Below are 25,605 nucleotides of genomic sequence, written 5' to 3'. Positions count from 1 at the left end.
TTGCAATCTACTTTCTTTTATACAAACGCTGTGGTGCATAACTATAGCAAACATTTTGGTAACAGTTAGTGGAAACGGCAGCTAGTAGTCAGACACATTCGTCGTTTCTACTTTGAATACTTGTCAGATGATTCATGTTTGTTACGCAATATTTAAAAGAATTGCTATTTTCGAGTTAGTAAAATGATTGATAATAGAAATACATTTTTATACATTTTTAATTTCTGTTTCTTACGATTACGTCAGAATATATTTATCTTGCATAAAGATCGGGTTACTCACTAATTACAAATTATAATTTTTAATCTTCACGCACTCTCGTATCAATTTGACACATTTTTCCATCCTTCGTGTGCAAAGTGTGTCCAAATCGCAAAATTGTGGCAGAAACCTCAAAACGCATTTCAATATGGATAAAAATGAGTATATTAGGATTTTTGGAGCTGCTGATTACGAATCTGAACTTAAAATTGTAGAAAACAAAATGGCGAATCCGGTATGGCGGATATGAACATTAAAAAATGACTGGTTCTGCTGGAAAATTGACATATTAGGGATTTTGGGATCGCTGATTACGAATCTGAACTTAAAATTGTATAAAACAAAATGGCGAATCCAATATGGCAGATATGAACAGGCCTGAATAGAAAGTTGTGAAAAGCAACTTCCATAATATTTTTCTTCATTCAGGTTAAACGCAATTTGACAAAAATTTTCATTACATATAAGAACGTAACCTAATTTGCTTGGCATAAAAGCTGAACTCGTTTGTTTAATTTATAAAAAAGTTATTCTGTTCTAAAATGTGTGTCATGAATTATGTGACTGACTCTATAAATATTTAAAATGTCTTATTATTTTGTCGAGCAGCGTAGAGCAGTGAATTTTATCGGAGCCTGTAAAACAGTCGTACGACTGGAGACTGTCGATGGATGCGGCGTCTACCCTCGCGGAACGGTGTCATTGATACCAGACGGATTCCCGCTTGAAGCATGCTTCATCGATCTAACTGCGCGCAAACACGAACTTTTCGATTCGACGTTCGCGAGCCGGTCGCTCGGGGTGATCGATATCCCTCGTCAGATTTACCGTCGTCCCTAAAAGCCGCGTATCTCTTGTCATTCTACGCCGTACGCGTATTCGAGAGAACTTCCCCCTAATTGTGCGCCAACGCGCCCGCGCCCGCGCCGCGGCGCACGCTCGTCGAGCAGAGTAACGTTATCCCGATCGACGGACGACCCGTCACGGAAGTTTATTAATGTCAAATAACGTCGGCGGGCCGACGGAGAGAAGCGTGACCGTTATCCGCGGCTGAATGTGACGGCTCCTTTCGCGTACGCGTCGCACTCCTTCGAGGGGCTCTCGATTATAACGAGCCTGACGCATTCAGAAAGGTGAGGAGGTCGCCCTCGCCCCCCTTCTGTCTTCTGTTCTGTTTTTCACCCTCTTCAGAGTTGAGTGCACCCCTTCCTCTCCCCACCACAAATGCATATTTCGAGAACGTGCACGGGAAACGCGAAAATATTTGCCGTCGAACCTCGTGCCTTCGAATCAACGGATTTTCTGGGGTAACGCTCCCTTTTGTCCCTTAACATCCCCCTTCTCGATTGTTTCTCGTCTATACACTCGGTGACAAAATTATAGCACATTTCACATTTTTTAAAGTCTTGCAAAAATTGATGAAGATTCCTCGTGTCACGATATTGTCCGGAATATTCGCTTAGACAAAATCTTACGAATCCAAATTTACATTTTGTAGGAGAGAAACAGAAATGAAAATCTACGCTTCTCAGTTGTACAGTCGCGGACAAAAACAAGCGGGCAGGTAGAGAGAATAGGTATCTATGAAATTTAATCGAATTTATTGTTGTTAGCTTAACCTTTGTTTATTCTGTACCGTTGTAATACATCGATTATTTAGTAAAAAATTTAAACTAATATTGACGTGTACGAATAAGTGGAGAAACAAAAAATTAAATGATAAATGAAACGGTAAAGTTAATACTTTCTGTGAAAATATTCTTTAAAAAAATGTCCGAATATTAATGGGAATAACACATTTTATTTAAATTTATTATTATCATTATTATTTATTTATTGCTGTAAACCATATAAGGTTCATACAGCATACACAATGCAAACTATACAAATCTTATTTGAATTTGTTTAATTTTTCTTACATATGTAGAGTGACGGACAAAAGAAGGTGTAAATAATAATGTATACCATCAGAATTTGTTCAAACTGAAATTTTATTTTAAAACTGCAATGAATTTTTTACAAATATCTACACCTTATAAAATAATGGAAACGAGAAAACTACAACAAGGGATAGAAAGTTGATAATTTGTTGAAAACAATTAAACAAAGTGGGTGGTTAAAAGTAAGTTTAATTCTAAATTTTTGCGATTAAAATTTCATATCTCAACACTTTTGGAACAGACAGAATAGCAACAGTCATACCAATAATAACCAATAAATATTTAATATTTAAATAAATAAAAAGCAATATATAATATTTGATATTTAAATAAATATTTAATATTTTCAAAAATATTAAAATAACTCCTAAACTAATCATTTCTCGATATACATAGGTTAACATTTGTTTATAGAGAATAAAAAGCTGCATTGATCGGTGCACAAGAAAATAAACAATTGCATTTAAAAAATCAAAGTTGACCTTCATAAGTCCTTGACGCGTCCACTTACAAAAAAAGAACTAATAACATCAGTATGTCTGTTGACACCATTTAATCTCCATCCAAACATCTGTGGATAATAATGACGGAGCATGAAACTGATTCACGTGTTTGAGTTGCATTATTTTTATTACGTTTAATATACACGTTGAATACTTTCTATTAGTACATACAATAGAACATTACTATATTTACAGAGTATATCACATATAATTTGGAGCGGAGTTTCTTTGCTCCCCAAGGACCACTAAAATTCTCCAGCTGATTGCTAAAAAGGTGACTCCTCGAATCGAGAATCGAATGCAACGATAAGAACAAAGTCTTTTAAAAGAACGATAGCAAATTGGAATCGAACCCAAACATATCGCTATCTCAAAAGTGCGATATTCGAACAGTGATATCAAAAAGTCGTGTGTGACGTGCTATTTTAAGTGCGAATCGAACGCTTCGTTTGTTAGAACGGAACAAATCGGTATAGAATCACAGACAAAGTTTCACGGACAATTTCACCGCCAATAGTATTTCACCGACACCGATTACTACCACCATATAAATTAAATAAAAATATGTGACGAGGCTAAGAAGCAATTGCTATTGTTTTTAAATCGTCAACTATAATGTCTCGTTGCAAACTCGACAAACAAGAAATAAAATAAAATTTTATATCAAGAAACGACATTACAAATGGGTACACCTAATAAATAATTAAATAATTTTCCTTTCGTGAACTCCTCGCGCTACGATCTATTTTACAGTTATAGCGACGTCGTCCATAATTTCCTAGAACAATCGTTGTAGTGCAAGGGATTAAGTAAATTATAATCCATTGACAGTGAAAAATCGGCGTCGATGAAATGTCGTTGACGAAAACTGTCGATAGCCTGCATGTCCTCTACTAACTTCAATGTAATCCGATTGAAGAAGATCGCGCCGTTTAATACGCGAAACGTAGCACCGATAACAGTTTCGATTGAAAGGTACACGCAGTGTCGCCAGATTAAGACTTGTCCCCCACTCTACCCTTCCACTACACTATTCCCCCACGCTTCCACCACGGACCGGTCACGCGACTAACCCGATACTGACAGAGAGGGGGTAACTGTATTCCCCTCAATTCGAGTAAATTCCCCTGATCTGGCGACTCCGTTGAAAGTACACGCAGAGTGGTCAGATTAAGACTAGTCCCCCACTTGACCCTTCTCCTTCCGCGATACTATTCCCCCACGCTTCCGCCACGGACCGGTCGCGTGACGCGTATCGTCTCCGTCATGCATACGTCACAATGTCACGTGACTGGTACTGGCAGAGAGGGGGCAATCTTTTCCCCTCAATTCGAGCGAATTCCCCTGATCTGGCGACGCTGGGTACACGGAACGGAAGGAAGAAAGAAGAACGAACCTTCGATTAGAGCAAAGATTCTCTTTGCTTCGCTATAATCATTGGTCGAAGTCGTATATTGTAAAGAGGGGGTGTAGGGGAACGGTAGGCTGTAGGAGCTTCCTATACTACCGTGAACGACGGTGGCCGAGTGAAGTCAGAGCTACATAACTATTTATACAGGCGGGAGCGGAAGTGAGTCGTTCGATTTTCACGAGTTATTCGGTTACTTGCGAAGTCTGCTCGTTCGATGGATCCACCTTCGGCTCTTTCACGTAGTCGACGACCAGCTCGAGGCCGATCAGAGCTCGCAGATCCTTCCTTCCTTCTTCTTGGCTCGAAGACGACGTGCCAGGCGTTTCCGGTTTCGGGAATCTGTCGTCTAATGAATTTCAAAGCCGATTAATAACTTTTACGTTGTTGCATACGAAATGAACAGTAACGATAATTTAGTGACACAGCGATACAGTACTGACGATATTTTGTCCCTCCCATTTACAGTGTGTGTTTCGTTTCAAAGACTGAAGGTCACCTTCATTTCTAAAAGAATAATGCAGATGAAAAAAAAAATTAAACAGCACTACATTGCTAGCAAAAAAGAGTATAAACTTTTCCCCTCGTTTCTTTCTAATGTTTACTACAGTGTCTACTCGATATATGTCCAGAACACGGGTCTGGCCAGGGACATACAGGGTGTCCCAAAATTCAAACAATTCCGTGAAATGGATGATTCCGAGGTCATTTGAAGCGACATTTTCCTTTGTAAAAATGTCCGCCTCCGTTTTGTTAACGAAAAACATGGACCAATCAGAGCGTGGCCACGGAGCGCGATGGCAGGGAGAGTCCGGCACGGCAGCAGGATCCGCTGAGCGGGAGCGTTGCTGTTGCGTCGCGGTGATACAGTGAACAAGAGAAGGAGCAGGAATTGATTTATAATAATTAGAACTCGCTTTTCCAGTCGTAAATGCACTTGCTGCGAAATATGTGTCACTGGCACATTCGGGGACAAACTGCACAGCTGACTTCAGGTAGACAGCAATGCCGAAAATTAAGGGACGTACGGTCAAGTCAACGAACTGCATACTGTCCGTGCCTCGCAAGAAGTCTCGCGAGACGGCCCGCCTATCCCCACCGTTGACGCTCCAGTAGGCCAATGCGTAGGTTTTGACGTCACACGCTACATAGTATTTACGTATGACCGCTTCAGCCAATAGAGCAGCTAGATGCGTGCCCCTTCCACTCTGACCAATCAGCCCCGCATTCCTTTCACGAGACTTCTTCTGCGGCACGCACAGCACTTGGTGGTGGATAGTAGGTATACGACGACCTAAGGGGATGTGCGGTCAAGTCAACGATCCTGACTTTCACTTTCACTTTTTTATCGATAAATTAATCGCGTGTTTATTTCACACAGATGCCGTGAAATTTTTCCACACTCACGATTACTGTTCACATTTCCCACACATAACAATTGCAATGTCACTTGCATTGGCAGATGAGATCGCAGAGTCGATGGGTAAGGGTCAGATTATACTAGGGGAGGTCAGATGACGAGGGTCTATAAACGCTAGATACAAAAACAGGGTAAACAAATTCTGCTGACAGAGTTTGGTTACCCCGTTTTTGTATCTAGCGTTTATGCACCCCCAGCGTCTGACCTGCCTAGTATAATCTAACCCCAATTAAGGGAGGTATAGAACAATAGCCGGACCTGACATTTCTACGTCTTGCTGGGTAAACGGACAGACGATGATTTATGACAGTTACGCATGCGTACCAATCTGCAGGAAAACAGAAACATGTGATTTTCATAAATTCCAGTCTTACAATGGTCCCTCTCGTGCCCTTCCTAAACTTTTCAGAAAAATCTTTAATTATTTTAATCTCTCTACTGTTTTAACACGTTCGCGGACGTGAATGCAATATCATTCATTTTCATAGTGATGCAAAATGACATGAATGCTACAGCATTCAAATTTTAAAGCCAATTTTTATTCATTGAATTTTATACAACCTAAGTTTTTGTAATTAATATACATTTCAAAGTAATGACCGACTGTCATTACTAATGACAGTTAACTTATTATTATTGTTTATGTCAGATTTCGGATAGTACAACTAGTTTCAAGAAAAATTGCCTGTCTATTTTTGCAGCTCACTGAAATTTTTACTGTCCGTAAACGTGTTAAAGTGCACCTACTCATGTTTGTTACAAATGCATGAAATTCGCAGTCTAGTGATCACTTTAATTGATTGTTGTGATTTGTGCACCAATTCAAGTGACATTGCAATTTTTATTAGTACATAGCTATCTGTTGGCAAATGTGAACAGTGATCGCGAGCGTGGAAAAACACGGCAACTGTGTGAAATAAATTAATTTATAGTCAAGAAAGTGAAAGTTAACGTCAAGACCGCACACGACTTGACCGCACATCCCATGGTTTTCGACATTGCCATACACCTGAAGTCAGCTGTGCAGTTCGTCTCCAAATGGCCTAGTGACACATTTCGAAGCAGCAAGTGCATTTACGACTGAAAAAGTGAGTTCTAATTATTATAAATCAATTTCTGCTCTTTCTCTTGTTCACTGTATCACTGCAAAGCAACGCCATCGCTACCGCTCAGTGGATCTTGCTGTCGTGCCAGATTCTCCCCGCCATCGCGCAGAGAGCCACGCTCTGATTGGTGCGTATTTTTCGTTAATTGGCGTGAGACCACTATTAATCCAATAACAAAACTTTTTTATTTTTCATTATTTTTTTACGGGACTTTCGCCAATATATCCGTGGCATTTTTTCAATGAAAATGATACCAAACACAATATAATTCCGATGACTTGTGTAATGAACGATGAACGTTACTTCCTATTACAATTATGTTAACGGAAAATTAGTGTAAATATGTTCCGAATGATATCGTGCTTGGTATCATTTTCATTCGAAAAATGCCACGAATATGTCGGTGAAAGTCCCATAAAAAATCAATAAAATAATAAATAAGTTTCGTTATTGGATTAGTAGTGGTCGTATTATGTTTACACTCCTCGGTGACCGACGCCACTCGATCATTGTGGACCCTCTCGGGGTATATCCCGCGGCAGTGGGGATAGTTCGTGGACTATTATCGGCTAGACATTTACGACATATATCGAGTAAAGTCATCAAACGTATAAAGTTATCAAGCGTATTCCGAAGTAGCGTATAGAAAGGAATTTCAGTTGCAAAGTGAAAATAAATAAAAACCACGCGAATCCTGACGCGCGTTGCCATTTTGTCGCACAGTATATATTCAGCTTGTCGAATGGAACCTATTCAAGCTAATGGCTCACATTTCGTAGAGGGGACGGATCTTCGGATTGTTTCAAGTAGTCTCGACCAGTGCTGTACCTTTTCTGTAGCAATGTACTCAGTGGCGACTCAAGTCAAGTGGAGGCCCCAACCGGTAAAAATTTATCGGGGGAAATGCAATATTGCAGTAAATCTAATCTTTAACATAGTAGCCTACGATGTTGGTGGTGTTAAAAATAAGCATAATTCACAATTGAAAATTGAAAAAGTTGTTTTAATTGTTTGTAAATAAATTGGATTTAAACAAAAATGAATGTTGCGAAATTCGTGGGCCTATGGCAACCCGGGGCCCCACGCGGCCGTTTAGTTAAACCTGCTACTGAGTGTGCCAGCTCTCGGAAAGAACGTGTCACAAGCACCAACGTTTCACAGCGCGCACTAGCGTCAACGCAAAGAAGCATGCATGATTGACAAGACCGATGATCGGCATCGAGCAGAACGCGGACACTCACTGTTATCAATTTCCTTCGGGCTGTCCTCGTTCTCTTCCGTAGGCGACTCGCTTCTGGGCGCTTTCTGCGCCTGGCCGATGTTTCTATATGTCCTGGTCAGATGTCTGAGGATGTAATTGGTGCCGTGGGAGTTCTCCTCGCTGCTTCTGGACGTGCTCGCCTCGTCCCTCGTCAGGTTCAACGGCCTGTTGCTGCTGTACTCCTTGGACTGCGGCACGCTGAACGCCGAGCAATGCTTGCCCTTGAACGGTAATTGTCTCTCGCTGAGCTTCCGGTCCCAGATGTGCCCGGACACGCGAAGATCGATGAAAAAGTGCAGGGGATCTATACCGGGATAGGACTGTGGCATCGGGTAAGGCGGATACCAGAGCGGGTTCGGGAGGAACTCGGGATTCGTCACGTTCCCGGGTAGGCCGAAACCCTTCACTCCCTGGAGCATGTCGCAGCCCCTTCCGGGCAGACCGGGCAGGAAGTTCCTCGAGAAGTCGAGCTTCTTCTGATCCGGTAGCAGGGGGAGCTCCTGACTGCTGATCGAGCTCTTCGTGCGTTCGTCGTACGGGCTTCGACTGTCGTAATTGCAGTTCTTACGGTCCACCGAGTGCGTCTCTTCAGGCTTGACCTTCGGCAGCTCCGCGGGAAATATGTTCTCCGGAGGCTGTGCCTGTTCAAAATGGCGGGGCCGCTCGTCGAAGTAGTTCTTGCTTTGTTTGCCGAAGTCAGATCTGTTTTCGTCGACCGGTTTCAATATATCGGCGCCGAAGCTCGGTTTCTGCTCGAACGCCGCCATCTTGCTCTCCGGGTCGTACGCCTCGGTAGGCTTGCTCCTGTTCTCCAACCTTGTTTCCGGTTGCGGCTGAGGCTGAGGCTGCTGCACGTGGAAGTACTTCTCCGGTTGCTGTTGTTGTTGTTGTTGTTGTTGTTGTTGCTGTTGTTGTTGCTGTTGGTGATGGTGGTGGTGGTGATGGTGATGGTGATGTTGCCTCTCCTTCGTGGTCAGTTCCAACGGCCGATCACGCGCTTCCCGCCACGATCTCTTCCGGCGGCGAGGCGCGCTGCTCGTCGTACCCGCCGACGTGGCTTCCGCTTTCGCTTGCACGAACGAGCGCAGCATCTCGCTGAAGAAGAAGCTGTGGGGCGTCAACGGCACGTTGTACAAGTACGGAGGCGTCGCTGCCAACAGACGGGAGACCAGGTCGCCGCCGGACAGAGACGCCGGCGTCTTCAGGGTCGACGGATCGCCCGTGGTTGTCGTCATGGCGGAGCTGCGGGCTGGACAAAGGGGAAAATTGAACGTTTAGCAGAAACTTTGAACACTCTTGCAGCTTCATCACGGAATTTTGGGAAGTACGTGTTCCGTCGTGGAACCTTCCGTGCAAAGGGACAACCGACCAAGGTCAGCCTACCGACGATCTACAGACTGTGGGCGTCAGAAACCAGAGGCCATGATGTAGAGGCTTTGCACTCATTAGTCGCCGCTCAGGCGACATTTAACAGGTGTTTACAAAATTCTGGGGTGCAAAGGGTTAAGCCAGCACAGCCGACGGCCGTATTTTTTGAACCTTGTACATGCAGGGTGTACCAAAATTAGGTGCAAATACTGTCACAGCTGGATTCTGTAGTTTTGGATCGGTGACCTTGACCGGTTTTCTCAAGGTCAAACTTTTCATTGTCGCATCGTAATCCACTCATCGAGAGGATAAAAAAGTCTCAAAGAAACCATGGGTCTCGAGTCAGCCGTTCTCTTAAACGGAGAACAACGTTTTCTTAAAAACGGCTCTAAAGTTTCGTGAACCTTGATCGTTTAACCCATTTGCATCATAAGAAACTATGAGAATAAGGCCTTTATCACCAAACTTCTTTTAATTATGTGGGATGAATGGTTCGTTGTGCGTGCGTGCGTGCGTGCGTGCGGGCGACCGGATCATGTTGCGACAGACCGGCGCCGGTATTTTTGGAAAACTCGAGTGACTGAGAAGGTGTGAACGAAGAGTGTTTAGAACTGAGTGATAGGGAAGTGTGTGTTTTTACGAATGTAAGCCATGGATGCGAGAGACAGAGTGCAAGCGAGACGAATGCAAGGTGGTGAAAGAGTATATAAGGCGTGGAAGTTCGACGAGAGAGGCAGTCGCAGTCGGTCAGAAAGAAAGTGTATCACGGTGCGTTTTAAGAGAGCGAGCGTTTACCTACTAGCTGAAATATACTAATATAATCAGTAAAGCGTTATTTAAAATCAACCACCCCATTCCTCGAGAATCCTACAATTATATTTAAGTACAAAAATGATTAAAAGTGAAAGAACTTCATATTGCAGCATTATAAGAGAAAATAAACTGAGCGTATGTATATACAGGGTGTGTCACCTAACGTTTGCACATCAAATATCTTTGTTGTTTCTAAAGATACGTAAAATATGGTAAGGACAAAAAAAAGTTGTTTTTATGTCATTTTTTAGAGATATCAAGGTCACCTTGACTTTTTTAAATGGAACCACCCTTTTTTAAACACCTACAATGATAGTCCCTTTCAATAGGAATTCAGTGACAATAATTATTCCAATGTCATTCAAGGTCACAGACAGAGAAAACGTATAAGATTTAGAATATGAAGGCAAAATACGTTTATCACGGTTGAGACTTGTAGGAAATAGTAAACATACTATGGTCGTAGTTAAAGTAAACATACTAAGGTCCTTCAATGTTATTCAGCATTCTTATTTACTATCAGTATGTTTCCAAACATGATTCCGCTATGTTATATTCGATGACTGAAAAGTGTGATATGATCACGATTTACTGTGAATGTAGACAAAATGCAGTGCAGGCCCGACTACTTTATGAACAAAGGTACCCCGAGCGAAACACTCCTTCTAGACATACTTTCACTAATACGTACAGGTTGTTTCGAAGTACTGGAAGTGTACATGCAAGACAGTACAAACGGAAGAATCCCACGACTAATGAAGACAATGAAATTAATATTTTAGCAGCTATAGCTGTCAATCCTCACGGAGTACGAGAAAAATTGCCCGAGAAGCAGGCATAAGTCAAAGTAGCGTAATACGAATTCTGGCCCGACATAAATTTCATCCGTTCCACATATCGCTCCATCAAGAATTGCACGGGAATGATTTTCAAAATAGAATTAACTTTTGTCAATGGGGATTGCTTCAAAATCATTCATTTTTTTATAATGTCTTGTTTACGGACGAAGCAACATTTACTAATTATGGCTCAATTAATCTACGGAACGCCCATTATTGGTCTGTGGATAATCCGCACTGGCTGCGAGAAATTGATCATCAAAGACAATGGAGCGTAAACGTGTGGTGTGGTATTTTGAACGACAAAGTAATTGGACCATATTTCGTTAACGGAATGATGACGGGACAGAAATACGCTCAATTTTTGCAAGAAGATCTGCCAATTTTGTTAGAAGATGTCCCTTTACAAAATCGCTACGATATGTGGTACCAACATGACGGTTGTCCTGCTCATTATGCACGAGTAGCAAGAGAAACGTTGGATTCTCGATATCCAAACCGATGGATTGGACGAGGCGGAACAGTTTCATGGCCAGCACGTTCGCCTGATTTAAATCCACTGGATTTCTTTTTATGGGGTCTGCTAAAAGAGACCGTGTACACGGATGCTCCAACAACAGTTGAAGATATGCGTCAGCGTATCATCACAGCATGTACGAATATCACGTCGGATACACTTATCAGAGTTCAACATTCCTTCAGAGCTCGATTACAACAATGTATCGACGCAGACGGCCATCATTTCGAACATTTATAAAATACAGGTATTCTGCTTCCATATTTTAGTTTTATACGTTTTTTCTGTCCTTGACCTTGAATGACCTTGGACTAATTATAGTCACTGAATTCCTAATGAAAGGGACTATCATTGTAGGTGTTTAAAAAAGGGTGGTTCCATTTAAAAAAGTCAAGGTGACCTTGATATCTCCAAAAAAATGACATAAAAACGAAATTTTCTTTTGCATCGTGTCAGCCCCATTGTACCATTCAACTTTGTCCTTACCATATTTTACGTATCTTTAGAAACAACAAAGATATTTGAGGTGCTAACGTTTGGTGACTCACCCTGTATATGTATACGCTAAGGATGCAAATGGGTTAAACATTCAGAAATTCCTCCTAAATTCGTGCGAATTTTTTTTTTCGAAATCGCTTTGCTTCTTGAATTCGGTCTAATATTTCTTTGCAAGACTAACTGCCTCTACGAGGTATAAACAAAATTGTCCTTCGGATTGTTGTGTGAAGAAAAGATTTTTAAGCTTCCATTTGTTACAACATAATTATTCGAAAGCCTGCTGATCGGTTTCCGGAGGATAGTGTTAACATGTGGCGATGCGGCGTTACAAAACATCTCCAAGAACCACAAAATGGTGTTCTCGAAGATGAGAAGTACGTTCTTGTGAAACTGCGAAGACCGACAGAAGGTCCGCCGCGGTAAATAATTTTGATAGTGGTCGTGGTCTAGCTCGAACAATCCGACACGCGCAAAACATCGTGCAGTTATGTACAAAATCGGCGGTGCGGAAGCGAGCTACTATTGTCTTCCGAAATTAATTGAATATCCGCCGCTGTTAAGTCTAAGACGAAGGAAGCCGGCACCGCCTATGGCGAAGAGGGGTGGGTGGGTAAAACCAGGCTTGCATCGCGTCATCCATTAAGGATTACTAATTTCTGTCAAGTGCACGTTCGGTTTCGCTCGGATATCTTCCGAGGAATCCTCACTCGAGGAATCCCCGTGAAATCGTTAATGAGAATCTACGCTCGTAGGTATTTCAATTAAACTTCGCGGCGCGGTTGTATGAACAATCGCAGCGAGGACAAATAGTAATTAGAGGGAACCGTTCCCTCGATCCGACAGCGGCCTGTGATTAATGAACTTATAATATCTTCGAATCGTCTCGGATCCCACGGATTCCACGGTCTCGATACAAAACCCGTGAAAAGTGATTTTTTTACCAATTACAGTGAATTCTCGATATAAGTCCCTACAAGCCTAACGTTTAAGTCCCTGAACTACCCACACCACTGAAGCTCGAGAGCCACCGCCGCCGAGGAATGTAACATAACACGGTCGGGTATATCGGTGTGAGGTCAGAAGACCACTACTAATTCAATAACAAAACTTCTTTATTTTTCATTATTTTTTTATGATACTTTCACCAATATATTCGTGGCATGTTTAGGACATTCAACGGGTAGGGTCATTTACGATTCCAGCCTGCACTGTGTAATTCATATGCAACGTTCGGCGTGAATCAAAGATTTCGTATATATATCCCTCGCCAGAACCGTGTAAGGGACTTATATAGAGAATTCACTGTACCTCTGCCGTAAACCAAACTCACCGTGGTTTCAACCTCTCCGTCCCCTGTCAGTTTCCAATCTGTCAAAAATATTGCGAAAATTATGATTTTATGCAAAATAAAAATGTGGTAATTATTTACAATAGCGACTTCTTCACGGATTTCCATAACCTTGAAATATTGTATCAAGACCATTATTCTGAACAACTTTTTCCGGTACACGTGACCAGTTAAAAAACTGCCGACATAACCTAACCCGGCTATTATAAATGACCTTGAATAAATATAATTATGCCTCCAACAATATATTTCGAGGTCATTGAAATCAGCACATAAGTCGCTATGGTAAATAATCACCAAAAATGTCCTGCACCAATTACAAAGTACCGGAGCCGAGAAATTTGTTTCTCCTTTTAATAAACTGACAAGCGAATATTTGCGATACTGTCGTGTAGATGATACGTAGGAAAAATGCCGGATTCATCTCGACGGTATTGTCGCGATTTCTCATCGACATGGAGACTCGGATACGTGCCGGGAGACGGTCCTGGGATTACCGAGGAGGCTAACACGTGAAACGAAGTTGCGAGAAAGTATTTTCCTCGGGAACCGAATTCCACGGTGTCTCGAAAAGATTTCCTCGCGATAGAAAGACTGAAGAGAGTAACAGGGCGTGGAAATCAGAATGGTGGTCTGTATCCGTGTCCGCGGACCGGGGAGGGATTGGGTATTGTTTCGGTCCATTGTTTCCCAAACAAACGGCGTCCACGTTGTTTCGTCAGGAGATATTATGTTCAGCCAGACAGGCAGGACGAACAGGAAATGGACTGCTGTCAGTTTTACTCTTCGTGATAAATACGAGCTCGTCGCCCGTGCTCGAGCCGCCTCCTGCTGTCCATAATTCTGACCGCCTCTCTGTCGCGTCGTCAACATCGAGCACTGAAAATCCTCCGGCTTCTTTCAAGCTTGACCAGAAAATCTACTTTGCCAGTCTTGCAACCGAATTAATCTTATTTATTGCGATGCTTATTTATTCGTAGCGTTTAGTTTCTTTATAAGAAACTAAATCTCGAAATTTAGTTTCTTTCGTAATAGGTTGAAAATCATGTATCAGTATTTTCTCAATTTATTTAATTAATTTTATTAAAATATTTTCTATAAAAAGCTTCCGTTACTGTTCTACGTTACACGTGCTCATTTCTGTCAGAAATTTCCATCTGTACAGATACAGGGTGGTACCAGGGCAGAGTTGTGCAGAATTACAATTGAATTACTCCAGGAATTATAATTACAATGTAATTGAATTAGATTGTAATTAAATCATATTGTAATTTATAATTCAGATCTTTGTTCAATTAAATTACAATGTAATTCGTAATTGCAATGGATTACAATTATAAAAAACTTTGCAATTACACTACACAATTACAGAACAAAAACAGAAGGAATTTATTATTTATAAGTTTGTAATATCTGAACAGAAATAACTTCTGCGTTACAAATTTTTTAAACTTCAAACGTAAATATAAAAAGCAGAAAAAGGAAACATATCTCTACTTTACCTAGGTTACGATATATATTAAAAGAAAAAAAAACAACAATCATCTAATGAGACTCATTAAACAAACATTAATACTATATGTAAGTAAAATGAAATACATTATCTAATAACAAAAAACTGAAAAAAGGAACGTTTTTAGCTTACGACTAACCAATGATAGGATTACTTTGACGTATTACGAACAAGGACGAGGAAATTCTTCAGAGTTCTGTGCTGTACATAATTTGGAGAGCTGTATTTTAATTATATTGTATTTCAATTACACATCTGATTAAAATAATTAGTAACTGAATTAATTGAAAGGTTTGAATTATGTAATTCAGATACAACGTAGTTGGATTACTATATAATTGAAATACAATATAATTCAATTGTGCAATTGAATTAGTACAAATCTGGCTGTATTTCAAGTATATTGTATTTCAATTATATTGTATTTCAATTACACATCTGATTAACATAATTAGTAATTGAATTAATTGGAAGGTTTGAATTATGTAATTCAGATACGACGTAGTTGAATTACTATATAATTGAAATACAATGTAATTCAATTCTGCAATTGAATTACAACGTAACTGAATTAGCACAACTCTGTACTACGCGCAGGGGGTGATTCTACGTGTAAAAATTTGTCGAAAAGAAGGAATCAAATTTTTCCGTTCGATGCCTTGTTCTCGAGAAACTCGAGTTTGAAAATGCATCGAATACACGTGCTATTAGATAGCAATCGTCCGTCGCGTCTGATCATGAGCAGCCGTTTCTACTTACTGCATGTACTGGGTTGGAACGAAAGTTCGTAGCGTTTTAAAATTAAGATTCAGAGATACAATTAAAATTCAAAGATAAAATTAAGATGTTACGACCTATGACTTCTGTTTGTGACTTTTGTGCCACTGGGTATTGTTGATTTTTCAGTTTCGATATCGTATACAGGGTGAGACACCTGAACCACTCGGTTCCTGTTGGTGATAGAAAGAAATGTGTCAGACGAAACTTGCGTGGTTTCGAGGCTGGCATAATTCCATGTTAGTAGTTTTTTTTTTATAGATCGACGCGTAGAGGACGTACGATGGTCAACTACGTTTTTTAAATTAGACTAATATACTTTTCCATGATTTAACACGTTAACTGCCATGTCAGTCACATATGACTGACAGTGATTCTTGACTAGGTTTAGACATTCATTTTTATTGTGGCATATCCAGATAAACCGAATTTTAGTAAGATCTTTAGAATTCAAAAGGGTTAAAACAGCTTCCCCTATAATACATTTACAATTTCTAGTTTCGCTTTCATTAATTAAATTACTCTGATTTTGTAAGAATCTCTGGGAATGATATTTGGCACTTAACGTGTTAATAGGGCGTTTTAACACGCGTCAGTGACTTACCACTCAAGGTCATTCAAGGTCGTTGCAAGTCAACTGCTACGGAAAATATTTTACTAAATATTTTATTATCCGTTCTGTTCTTGCCATTTTCAAGGTTATTGAATAACCCTGCGAATAAGTATCTTAATTTCATCTTTCAATATTAATTTCATTTCCGATTCAATATTTTCGCAAGTTTTTACTGAAGAAAGAAAAAAGCTAGACGGAAGATGAGACGTACTATATGTTTCGGGTGTAATTCATCGTCGACTCGAATACATCCCCGACACCATTGCATATTCGACAGACTTTTTAATCGTCGTCGTAACGAGAAAAGAATATAAAAGCCCGTAGAAAGGTACCAGATATACGTGGACCTCTTTCTGAGGAGTCCCAGGGGACGCGGAACGACTCTTTTTCTTTTTTCTTTTCTCTCCCCCGTGATGGCTCTGTCGCGAGACAATGGCAACGCGTTTCCACTGCTTACACCGCGGACTCTTTCCCCAAACAGAAAATTTTAAAGCCAGCCGCTTCATAAAATTCAGGCGATGCACCGTTTTAATCCGAGCTCGCGGTGCCTCTCGGATGTCCCGGGCGAAGATCTCTCGAGTTTCTAGAAAATTGATCGCCGGATCGCCGACGGTATTCGCTCCGCGTTTTCTCACCTTTTCTTATCCGGTAGCCAGGCGAGAGGAAGAAAAAACCACGGGATAAGAAAGCGACAAAGAAACCAGCCGAATCTACATTCCACCCACGTAGCCGCGCTCGCGGAAACATCTTCCCAGCTCCCTCATATTTAAATCGCATTACCCCGCGTAAAATAATTCAACGCGGCACGCGGCCCGAGAGTACGTCAATTATGCAAAAACTGAGAATTTCCATTGCGTCGCGTCGGTTCCTTTATTCTATTACTGGGGAAGATAAAGAAGCGCCGCGAAAAAGTCCGGCGAGCGTTCGCTTCGGATCCACCGCGACGAAACAATTTATTCCCCGGCGGAGCACCCTCCTAAAAGTCAACGGTAACACATTTCCGCCACCCCACCCCTATAATATTCAATCCAAGTGTCTTTTTAAAATTGTAATAAACACTCTCGGCTCCTCCCTGTCCCGCCCCCTTTAGTCTCGCGTTTCACCCCCCCCCCCCATTCCCCGAAGGATGGCATCTCTTTTCATTATTTGGATGCCCGCTCTCATTTGTTAACAATGCAAAAATAGTGCTGTTCTGTAGTCAAAATCGCTAGATAAAAGTTCAATCTAGGGTGGAAAGGTCCTCAGAAGTCCTACTTTTGCGTTTTTTAGCCGTAATTTGCAATATTCAGCAGTATACTGCTTGTCGAGTGACATTATCGTAAATATCGAGAGATTCAGAGCTCGTGTGGAGTTCGTAGGACCTTTCCTAAATTACGGCTAAAAAACGCAAAAGTAGGACTTCTGAGGACCTTTCCACCCTAGATTGAACTTTTATCTAGCGATTTTGACTACAGAACAGCACTATTTTTGCATTGTTAACAAATGAGAGCGGGCATCCCGTACCCTTGCAAATCTCGTGTACGGTGTGCGGAACTAGGGAGGGGATGCACGCCGTGGCCACCGCCTTAAAGCCTAAGGCTAGCTTTAACACTAAACCTGCCACAGTCAAAATAACCGGTTTTATATTTTCCAATTATTGAAACCTTAAAAATTCATTTATAGAAGATAGTGGAATAAATTTCCTTGTCCAACCATTTATTCCATTGAAAATTACGGACAATATTAATAGATTTAGGGTAGTCACTTTTATAAGGCAATATTTACCAGATACAGTGATTTCTCTATATATGTCGCCAAGGCCTGGATGATAAACGTCGTGGAATTATCCCCACTACCGTGGGGTATAGCCCGTCGGCTTCGGACGCCAAGGAGTGTAAACATAACACGGCTCGGATATGTCTCCTGGACGATAAACGACGGTTGCAAGACACGTGTTATTGACATATACCGAGAATTCACTGTACTGTCACTGCTTGGGAGGTGTAGTGTTGAAAATAATTTTGCCCGTGTTTTCCGTGTTTCGGACGCGTCTGTAGCTCGTTTAATGCTAGTTTACGCCAAACTGACGGGTCCTAATATTTTTAATTTACAATTATTGTATAATTGTACAAATAGACAAATTTATTTCCTCAGGTATATATTATTTAAAAAATGACTAAAAACTTGGACAGACACATTCTTCTTATTATTTATAAAATAATGTAAAGGGGTCCTCGGAAGTGTCGGTCATTGAGGATCAGTTTTTCTTTTTTCGCGGAGCTCTGCGGCAACGCGGCGAGAAACGACAGCCGTAAGGGTAGATTATCGGCGCGCGTTCGAGGACGAATCGGTGCGAGCCGTCGCGTCGCGTCGAGGAGGAACGTCATCGTCGTCGTCGTCGTCGTCGTCGTCGTCGTCTCTGACGCAGTTTCAGTTTCACGAGGCGGGGGAGGGCCGGTTTACGATTCATAAGACAACTCGGTGGATTGAATTAAGCGAGCGGTGCGGCAGCTGCCAGTCCGTTCCTGGTCGGTCCGCGCACCCACTGCGAATCTGCATAATCCCGTTCACGTCGACGATTCTAATTGGCGGATTGTTTCAATCTCTGTCGCCGCGAATATTTGCATTGCTGCTCCTCTCGTTTCTGCCCGTCCGCCCCTCCCCTCTCCCACCGTTTCAGCCCTGCTCACTCCACCACAGTACTCCAGGCTTCCTCATTCTAGTTTATCCGCACCTTCCATCCCTTTTTCGGCAAGACTACCCCCTGCCTGCGCCCCGCCGCACAGAACTTTCCTCGGAGTCATCAACTGTTAGCGTCTTAGTCGCGGAGCTCGTAATTTTTATCTGTTTTTACAGGGCTGTGGATCTCACCCTCTACGCCTACCGCCTTTCAAGTGCGTTGCGGTACTCTTTTCACACTTTATCTACCGGAAACATAATAATAATAATAATAACAACAACAACAATAATTATAATAATAATAATAATAATCAATGTGACCAACGTGTATTCTATTTATATGAGCGAAAAAAGTACTGAATAAACGCACTAGTAGTCAATGATAAAAAGCTCAAAAATATAGATGATAATCTAATAAACGAGGAAGGTGAACAACCAAAAAATTCAGTATTTACCATGGCATAATCGAAAAACTCGTCGTTTTTTGACAGAATATAATGATTTCTCTATGCAGGGTGTCCCAGCTAACTTGACCACCTTGAATATCTCGCTTAGTGTTAGTAATAGAAAAAAACGTTTAGGACAATATTAACCTATCCGAAGAGGTAATATAATGATTCGGAAAAAACTTTTTTCAAGGTCATTCTTTTCTAGATATCAAGGTCATCAATTTTTGTTAAATGGTACTATATATTTTTTTTATCGCGATGTAATAGTAGGGGTGAAGACCTCTTCAATGACCTTCGTGTGACCTTGGGTAGGAAAAATCCAGAAAGCATTATAGGTATTATCAGTGATTAATTTACTACTCTAATTGGTTTGATTGAACCAATCTATCCATTCTATTTCAATAAATGTTCGAAATGATGACCATTGTTCGCAATACATTGTTGTATACGGAAAATAAATGATTCTCTGGCTCTTCTAATAGTTTCATTGCTAATATTGGAACATGCAGTTCTAATACGCATCTTCATATCTTCGGCTGTTGTTTATAAACAATACCCTTAAGTGTTTCCCATAAAAAGAAATCTAACGGAGTTAGATCAGGTGATCACGGAGGTCATAAAACGTTTGCGCCTCGCCAAATTCAACGTTGAGAAAACTTTTCGTCTAATATTTGACGGGCTATTCTTGAGTTATGTGCCGGACATCCGTCATGCTGATAACACATCTCGATCCTTCGAGCTAATGGTATTTCCTTCAGTAGGTGAGACAAATCTTCAGTTAAAAAATTGGCATATTTGTTACCATTTAGTGTACCATTAAGACCAAACCAATTAGGGTAGTAAATTAATCACTGATAATACCTGTAATACTTTTTGGATTTTTCATACCCAAGGTCACACGAAGGTCATTGTATAATATGTCATTGAAGAGGTCTTAACCTCTACTATTACATCGCGATAAAAAAAATATATAGTACCATTTAACAAAAATTGATGACCTTGATATCTAGAAAAAAATGACCTTGAAAAAAGATTTTTCCGAATCATTATATTGCCCCTTCGGTTAGGTTAATATTGTTCTATAACGTTTTTTTCTATTACTACCACTAAGCGAGATATTCAAGGTCGTCAAGTTAGCTGGGACACCCTGTATATGTCGCCAAGGTCTTCATGATAAACGTCGCGGAATTATCCCCGCTACCGCAGGGTATACCGAGAGGCCTCGGACACCGAGAAGTGGGAATTTAACACAGGGTATGTCTCCTGGACGATACACGACGCTGGCAAGACCCGTGTTGTTGACATATATCGAGAAGCACAGTAAGTTTGTTAAAAGTTACTGTTACGAATCGGACGTTTCGTATGGAACGACCTAATAATTCTTGATAAAAAAATCAGTTTTGTCTCGACAGCATCATGAATCGGTACCAGCCTTATTTTAAAGGCAAACAAGCATTTATAACGCTGAACGAGAAAATGATTATATTTTTATAAAGACTCTCATCATCCCAATATTTGCATTTTAATGTGACATTGCGTCAAAGCTATAACAATTTCCGATCGGTTTCCTCCGAAATGGTGATGTCTGAGTCGCGCTGTAAATAAACGGTGTGTGCGTGCAATTAGCAGACAACGAATCATTATTATATTTTTTTCGGGACAGTCGATTGTGTCCGTGGAGGCGGAAAAAAACGAATGATAAAATCGATAACAAGAAAGTCTGCGATCGGCGGACAAAAGCGAAAACCGAGTTAATTCGCGATCTCGCCGCGTATATTCCGCCGGGTCGCCTTTACGCGGCGAGGCATACGTCCTCATTTTCCCTTCAAGTAACGGCGATCCCTTTACTGTCCACATAAACATTTTTATTGCGAGGGAGACTCCTCCCGAAGCAAAACGATCTCGTTTTACATAGAGAGAGGTAGAGAGAGAGGGAGAGAGAGAGAGAGAGAAAAAAAGAAATGTCAGTCGCAGCAGAACCCGGTTTTTTTTACGGTTGAACTCTCCGCGTAATTCGAACGGTCCTCTTTCGCGACCGTAAAAGAGTGCAGCGAACGAAAAATGCGAAACAAGCGGCGGCCGGGGGTGCGTGTGACGCGCACGCACACAAGAGCCTTCGTTGATACTTAAAGGAACGTGCGGGGTAACATTATACGATAGTTTACGGTGGATGGGAGCCGAGTGATTTTAATGCCTTCCCGAGCGCAGAAATTGCAACGCTTCCGATAGACGCGGCGAACTTCGCACCGGAAGGATCCGTCTAAGATCCGCCATATTGGAAACCACGTTTTTTCCGGAACAGCCCCGCGTGCCTGTGGCGATCCCACCATTTTTCTAAATCTGATAATTAATTTCGTGGCTTTTCCAACATGTAGAAACAGGATTTGAAATTATCGATCACTTTATCACTAGGTTTACGGAGCGCTAAAACTTTTATATAAAATACTCTTCTATATCACTTTATAAAAATAAATAGAATTTATCTGCCCATGTTTCTAGCTACTTTTTAAATATATAACTAAAGAAATAAATTTATTAAATACATCTTTACAATCTCAATAATCGCAAGTTAAAAAAATATTAGAACGTTATATATTTATGCCATTATTTATAAAATTTTGCGTTTACAGCAAAAATGTGTCATTTCAAGCAGTGGAAGGATTAAAAGAATTTAACCAGTTACGCGCGTTTGATGTGTATACACGTCAATCGAAAACTCTATTGCGGTGCGGTTAACGTTATTGAATTGTTAATTTCTTATCGAATAAAAATGTAATTCTTATTAATAATCTTATAATTCGTATACTCGTCATTGCTTGATTTTAATTCCGCGCCCCGTGCGGGATTTTTAAAATTAAACTCCGCACTTAGCTGGTTAAGAACTTCTGACGACTCAATAAACCTACTGAAAAGGGAACTAAATTTCTATTTGATTCCTACGTCTTGCAATTAGCGCAACCATTTTTATTTTGCATAACCGTCTGCAATCTAGTGACAATAATTCTTGTGTGAATGTAGATGATCTGTCAAACTACAATCTTTGTACACACATAGGAAAAAATAGAAGTCATATAAAAATTTCTTTCTTCAGTTAAGGAATTCAACAATTAAACAATTTTTTTATGTTTAAGTTGGAAAGATTGCATCGATGTTATTAAATTCTTTTAATTTTTCTACTGTATTCAATTTCACCAATTCACTTTCTTCGTAGCTGTATAATATTTAAATGTTTGTTTTAAATTATATATGAAAATAGTTCTGAACGTGTTTTTGATTTTGCATTCGCGAAGCTGATGCGATATATGGCGTAGTCGTTGCGAGATTTACTCTACTCAGTGATTCCCGCTAATTACTTTGTTAATAATTAGGTACGAAATAATTACATGGTCTAGCTACCACGATGCAGACAGATATTTATACATGCATTATTCGTGCATAGATTTGTAAATATTACAGCGCTCTCTATGCCCGACCAACTTCCGATTAACTACAACATTGAAACGATTTCTATCCAAACGTTGCTTGAAAGTTTTCTAGAAACAAATATGACAAAAACATTCGAATTGTTGCTGTTAGTTGTTCGCAGATTTTTCGGACGGATATAAAAACAAAAATTTCATTCGGAAACATTGTGCACACTCGTAAATTATTATCGATTTTCCGGAACACTGCCCGAATTCGTATTTTGCAATTAATAACCTAAATGAACGGAATTTGTCGTTCCGATTGTTATTTTAACTTTGTCTGATTACCGTCACCCGGAATTCCACTTTTCGGTATTTTTACTAAAATAATATCTCCGACCGAGCTGCTGCTAAATCGTCGTGTTAACAATAAAGCGGTTTTCCAAACGAATTTCAGTAACTAGGAATAATATTAACGGAATAAAATTGAAGAGCGATGTCACGCGCGACGCGAGATTTTTTTAATTACCTGTCGAAACGACTGGTCCTAAGTTTTTAATTTACTAGTACTCTGATTGTAAAAACACATTCATAGGAAATTTATTTAACTTATTCCTCGGAATATTTATTACGGTAAAAGCTGCTAAGAATCTAAATATATTCTTGGTATTGTTATAAAATCGCGTTAAAAATAAAGCGATTTCCCAAACGAATTTCAGTAACTAGGAACAATATTAACGGAATAAAATTGAAGAGCGGTGTCACGCGCCATTTGTTTGACACTAGATTTGCTCGTCAAAACGACGGGTCCTAAATTCTTTAATTTACAATTATTATGATTGTAAAAATGCGTTCATAGAAAATTAATTTAATCCATTCCTTGGAATATTTATTAAGGTAAAAGTCGCTAAAAATCTGAATAAATTCTTGGTATTATTACAAAATCGTGTTAAAAATAAAGCGGATTTCAGTAACTAGGAATAATATTAACGGAATAAGATTGAAGAGCGATTTGTTTGACACTGGATTTGCATGTCGAAACGACGAGTCCTCAGTTTTTTAATTTACAATTATCGTGACTGTAAAAATGCGTTCATGGAAAATTTATTTAATTCATTCCTTGGAATATTTATTAAGGCAAAAGCCGCTAAAAATCTAAATAAATGTTTGGTATTACTATAAAATCGTGTTAAAAATGAAGCGGATTTCAGTAGCTAGGAATAATATTAACGGGATATAAATTGCAGAGCGGCGTGACGCGCGTCGCGAGATTTGTTTAAAGAAAAGTGGTTGCGTATCGGGACCAGGGTGTTTTATCATTCGAATGTAGCCGAACCGAAACGACCCAGTAATCAGTGTTGTCTTGCGGGGAAAACACGCGGCACAAAGGACCCCGCAGGAGCAATCTAGGATCGCATGATGAATCATCATCGGACACGCGATACTCGCCGGGTACTCGCGTTGCCCTCTAATTTTGTATTGGTCGGCTCTGTCCCGAATTCGTTCTTTCTGTTTACCTGGAACTTCGATGTTCCGGGCGCGGTAATTAAACAGGCACGGGGATCGGTGTCGGTACACATTTTCATACGCAAACGCGCGCGTGCCGATACGGAATTAATAAATTAATACGACGCAACGGACTCTCGTTCGGTCAAGTGGACGTTCTGCGTCCTACGAAACTTTCGAAACTTCGCGGCACATGTAACTTTACAAAACATTCCTCCGGGCTGTGTGTTCCACTTGTGTCGTCACTTTAAAACCTCCGTTCGAATCGCGGACAATTTAATTCTCCGTTTCGGCGGAGCGTGCCGGATGCGTCGAAAAACACCATCGTGATCCGCTCGCTTCATCTAGCGGCGACGACCTACTACGAAACAATAGGGGTCCACGTGTGCCCGGATGCAAAGTCTCCCCGGCAAACTGGCCACAACAATTTCCAACAATAAACCGCGGTTCGAGCAACGACAATCGACACTAGTTCCTGAGACCACCAGATCGTCCACAGGAGGAAGCTACTTTGGGGGGGGGGGGGTCCGAAGAATAAGAAGAAAAGAAAGGGTAGTTTAGAGATCCCGGAATGACAGGCGATAGGTGGAGGAATAAACCGAGGGTGGAACTATGGTTACTCACCTGTACACGCGGCGACAGGTAGTCACGAGCCCCGGTGGGTCCAGCTCGTCGGGCGATCGAGAGATCAGGGATCTACGGTGGATCCTGTTGGCGGAGCGGCGGCAGTGGCAGCGCGGCAGCCGTCGCGTGCTGCTCGTGCCAGCAAATGAGATAATAATCGGAGGACTCAGTCACTCGTCGTCGGGCACAGTGGTAGGCACAGAGAGAGAGAGAGACCCGGTGGCAGGGTGGTTGTTCGGCGGCGGTGCTGAAAGTGGGGGTTGTATTCCATCCCTGGCGGCCGTCGGTGACGACGAGAGTGCGAGTCGCACACGGGGAACGGAGACGGAGAAGCGTGTGCCAGAGACAGGGTAGCCGAGAGGCCCGAGCACGAGCGAGAGAATGATAGGGGACGGCGCGCGAGCGACGGGACGTGCCACCCGGGGGGTAGGTCGGAGGAGGGCTGGAGAGGCAGAGGGTGGTGGTTTTTGAGATGATCCGGCCAATCTGCGCATCATTTCCCCGATGCACCCCGCGTCGCGGCAAACCGGCGCGGATTCCGCACCACCGCAAGCACCGTGGAAGCCCTGTTGAATGCCACATTTTGAGGCAACGGATGGGAAGAAAGGGACAGCTAGACCGGCCGAGCAGGACAAACCACCCCACGCGCGCGGAGTAGGAAAAAGAACGAGAACGAGAGGAAGAGGGCGGCACTAAAAAAGAGGGAGAGGAACGAGGGAGAGAGGACTACAACCGTACCCCCCTGCCACTGGGATGAAAAAAAGTGGAAAACAGATATA

At 41.3% G+C, this 25,605-nt stretch overlaps 1 protein-coding gene across 1 annotated transcript; it reads right to left on the bottom strand.

Moving 5' to 3' along the window:
- Nucleotides 1-2,795: 2,795 nt before the first annotated feature.
- Nucleotides 2,796-25,195, bottom strand: LOC143354614 (uncharacterized). Its single transcript, XM_076788869.1, has 3 exons — nucleotides 24,827-25,195; nucleotides 7,880-9,148; nucleotides 2,796-4,461 (listed from the first exon to the last, which is right to left on the bottom strand). Exons 2-3 carry the CDS (start codon nucleotides 9,132-9,134, stop codon nucleotides 4,298-4,300), a joined length of 1,419 nt encoding a protein of 472 aa, XP_076644984.1. The 5' UTR covers nucleotides 9,135-9,148; nucleotides 24,827-25,195; the 3' UTR covers nucleotides 2,796-4,297.
- Between the last annotated feature and the right edge of the window lie 410 nt (nucleotides 25,196-25,605).

This window comes from Halictus rubicundus, chromosome 5 (genome assembly GCF_050948215.1).
Source record: "Halictus rubicundus isolate RS-2024b chromosome 5, iyHalRubi1_principal, whole genome shotgun sequence".
NCBI classification, from domain to species: domain Eukaryota; kingdom Metazoa; phylum Arthropoda; class Insecta; order Hymenoptera; family Halictidae; genus Halictus; species Halictus rubicundus.
The sequence above is the reverse complement of the archived record's forward strand: the minus strand, read 5'-3'. Positions and strand labels throughout refer to the sequence as shown.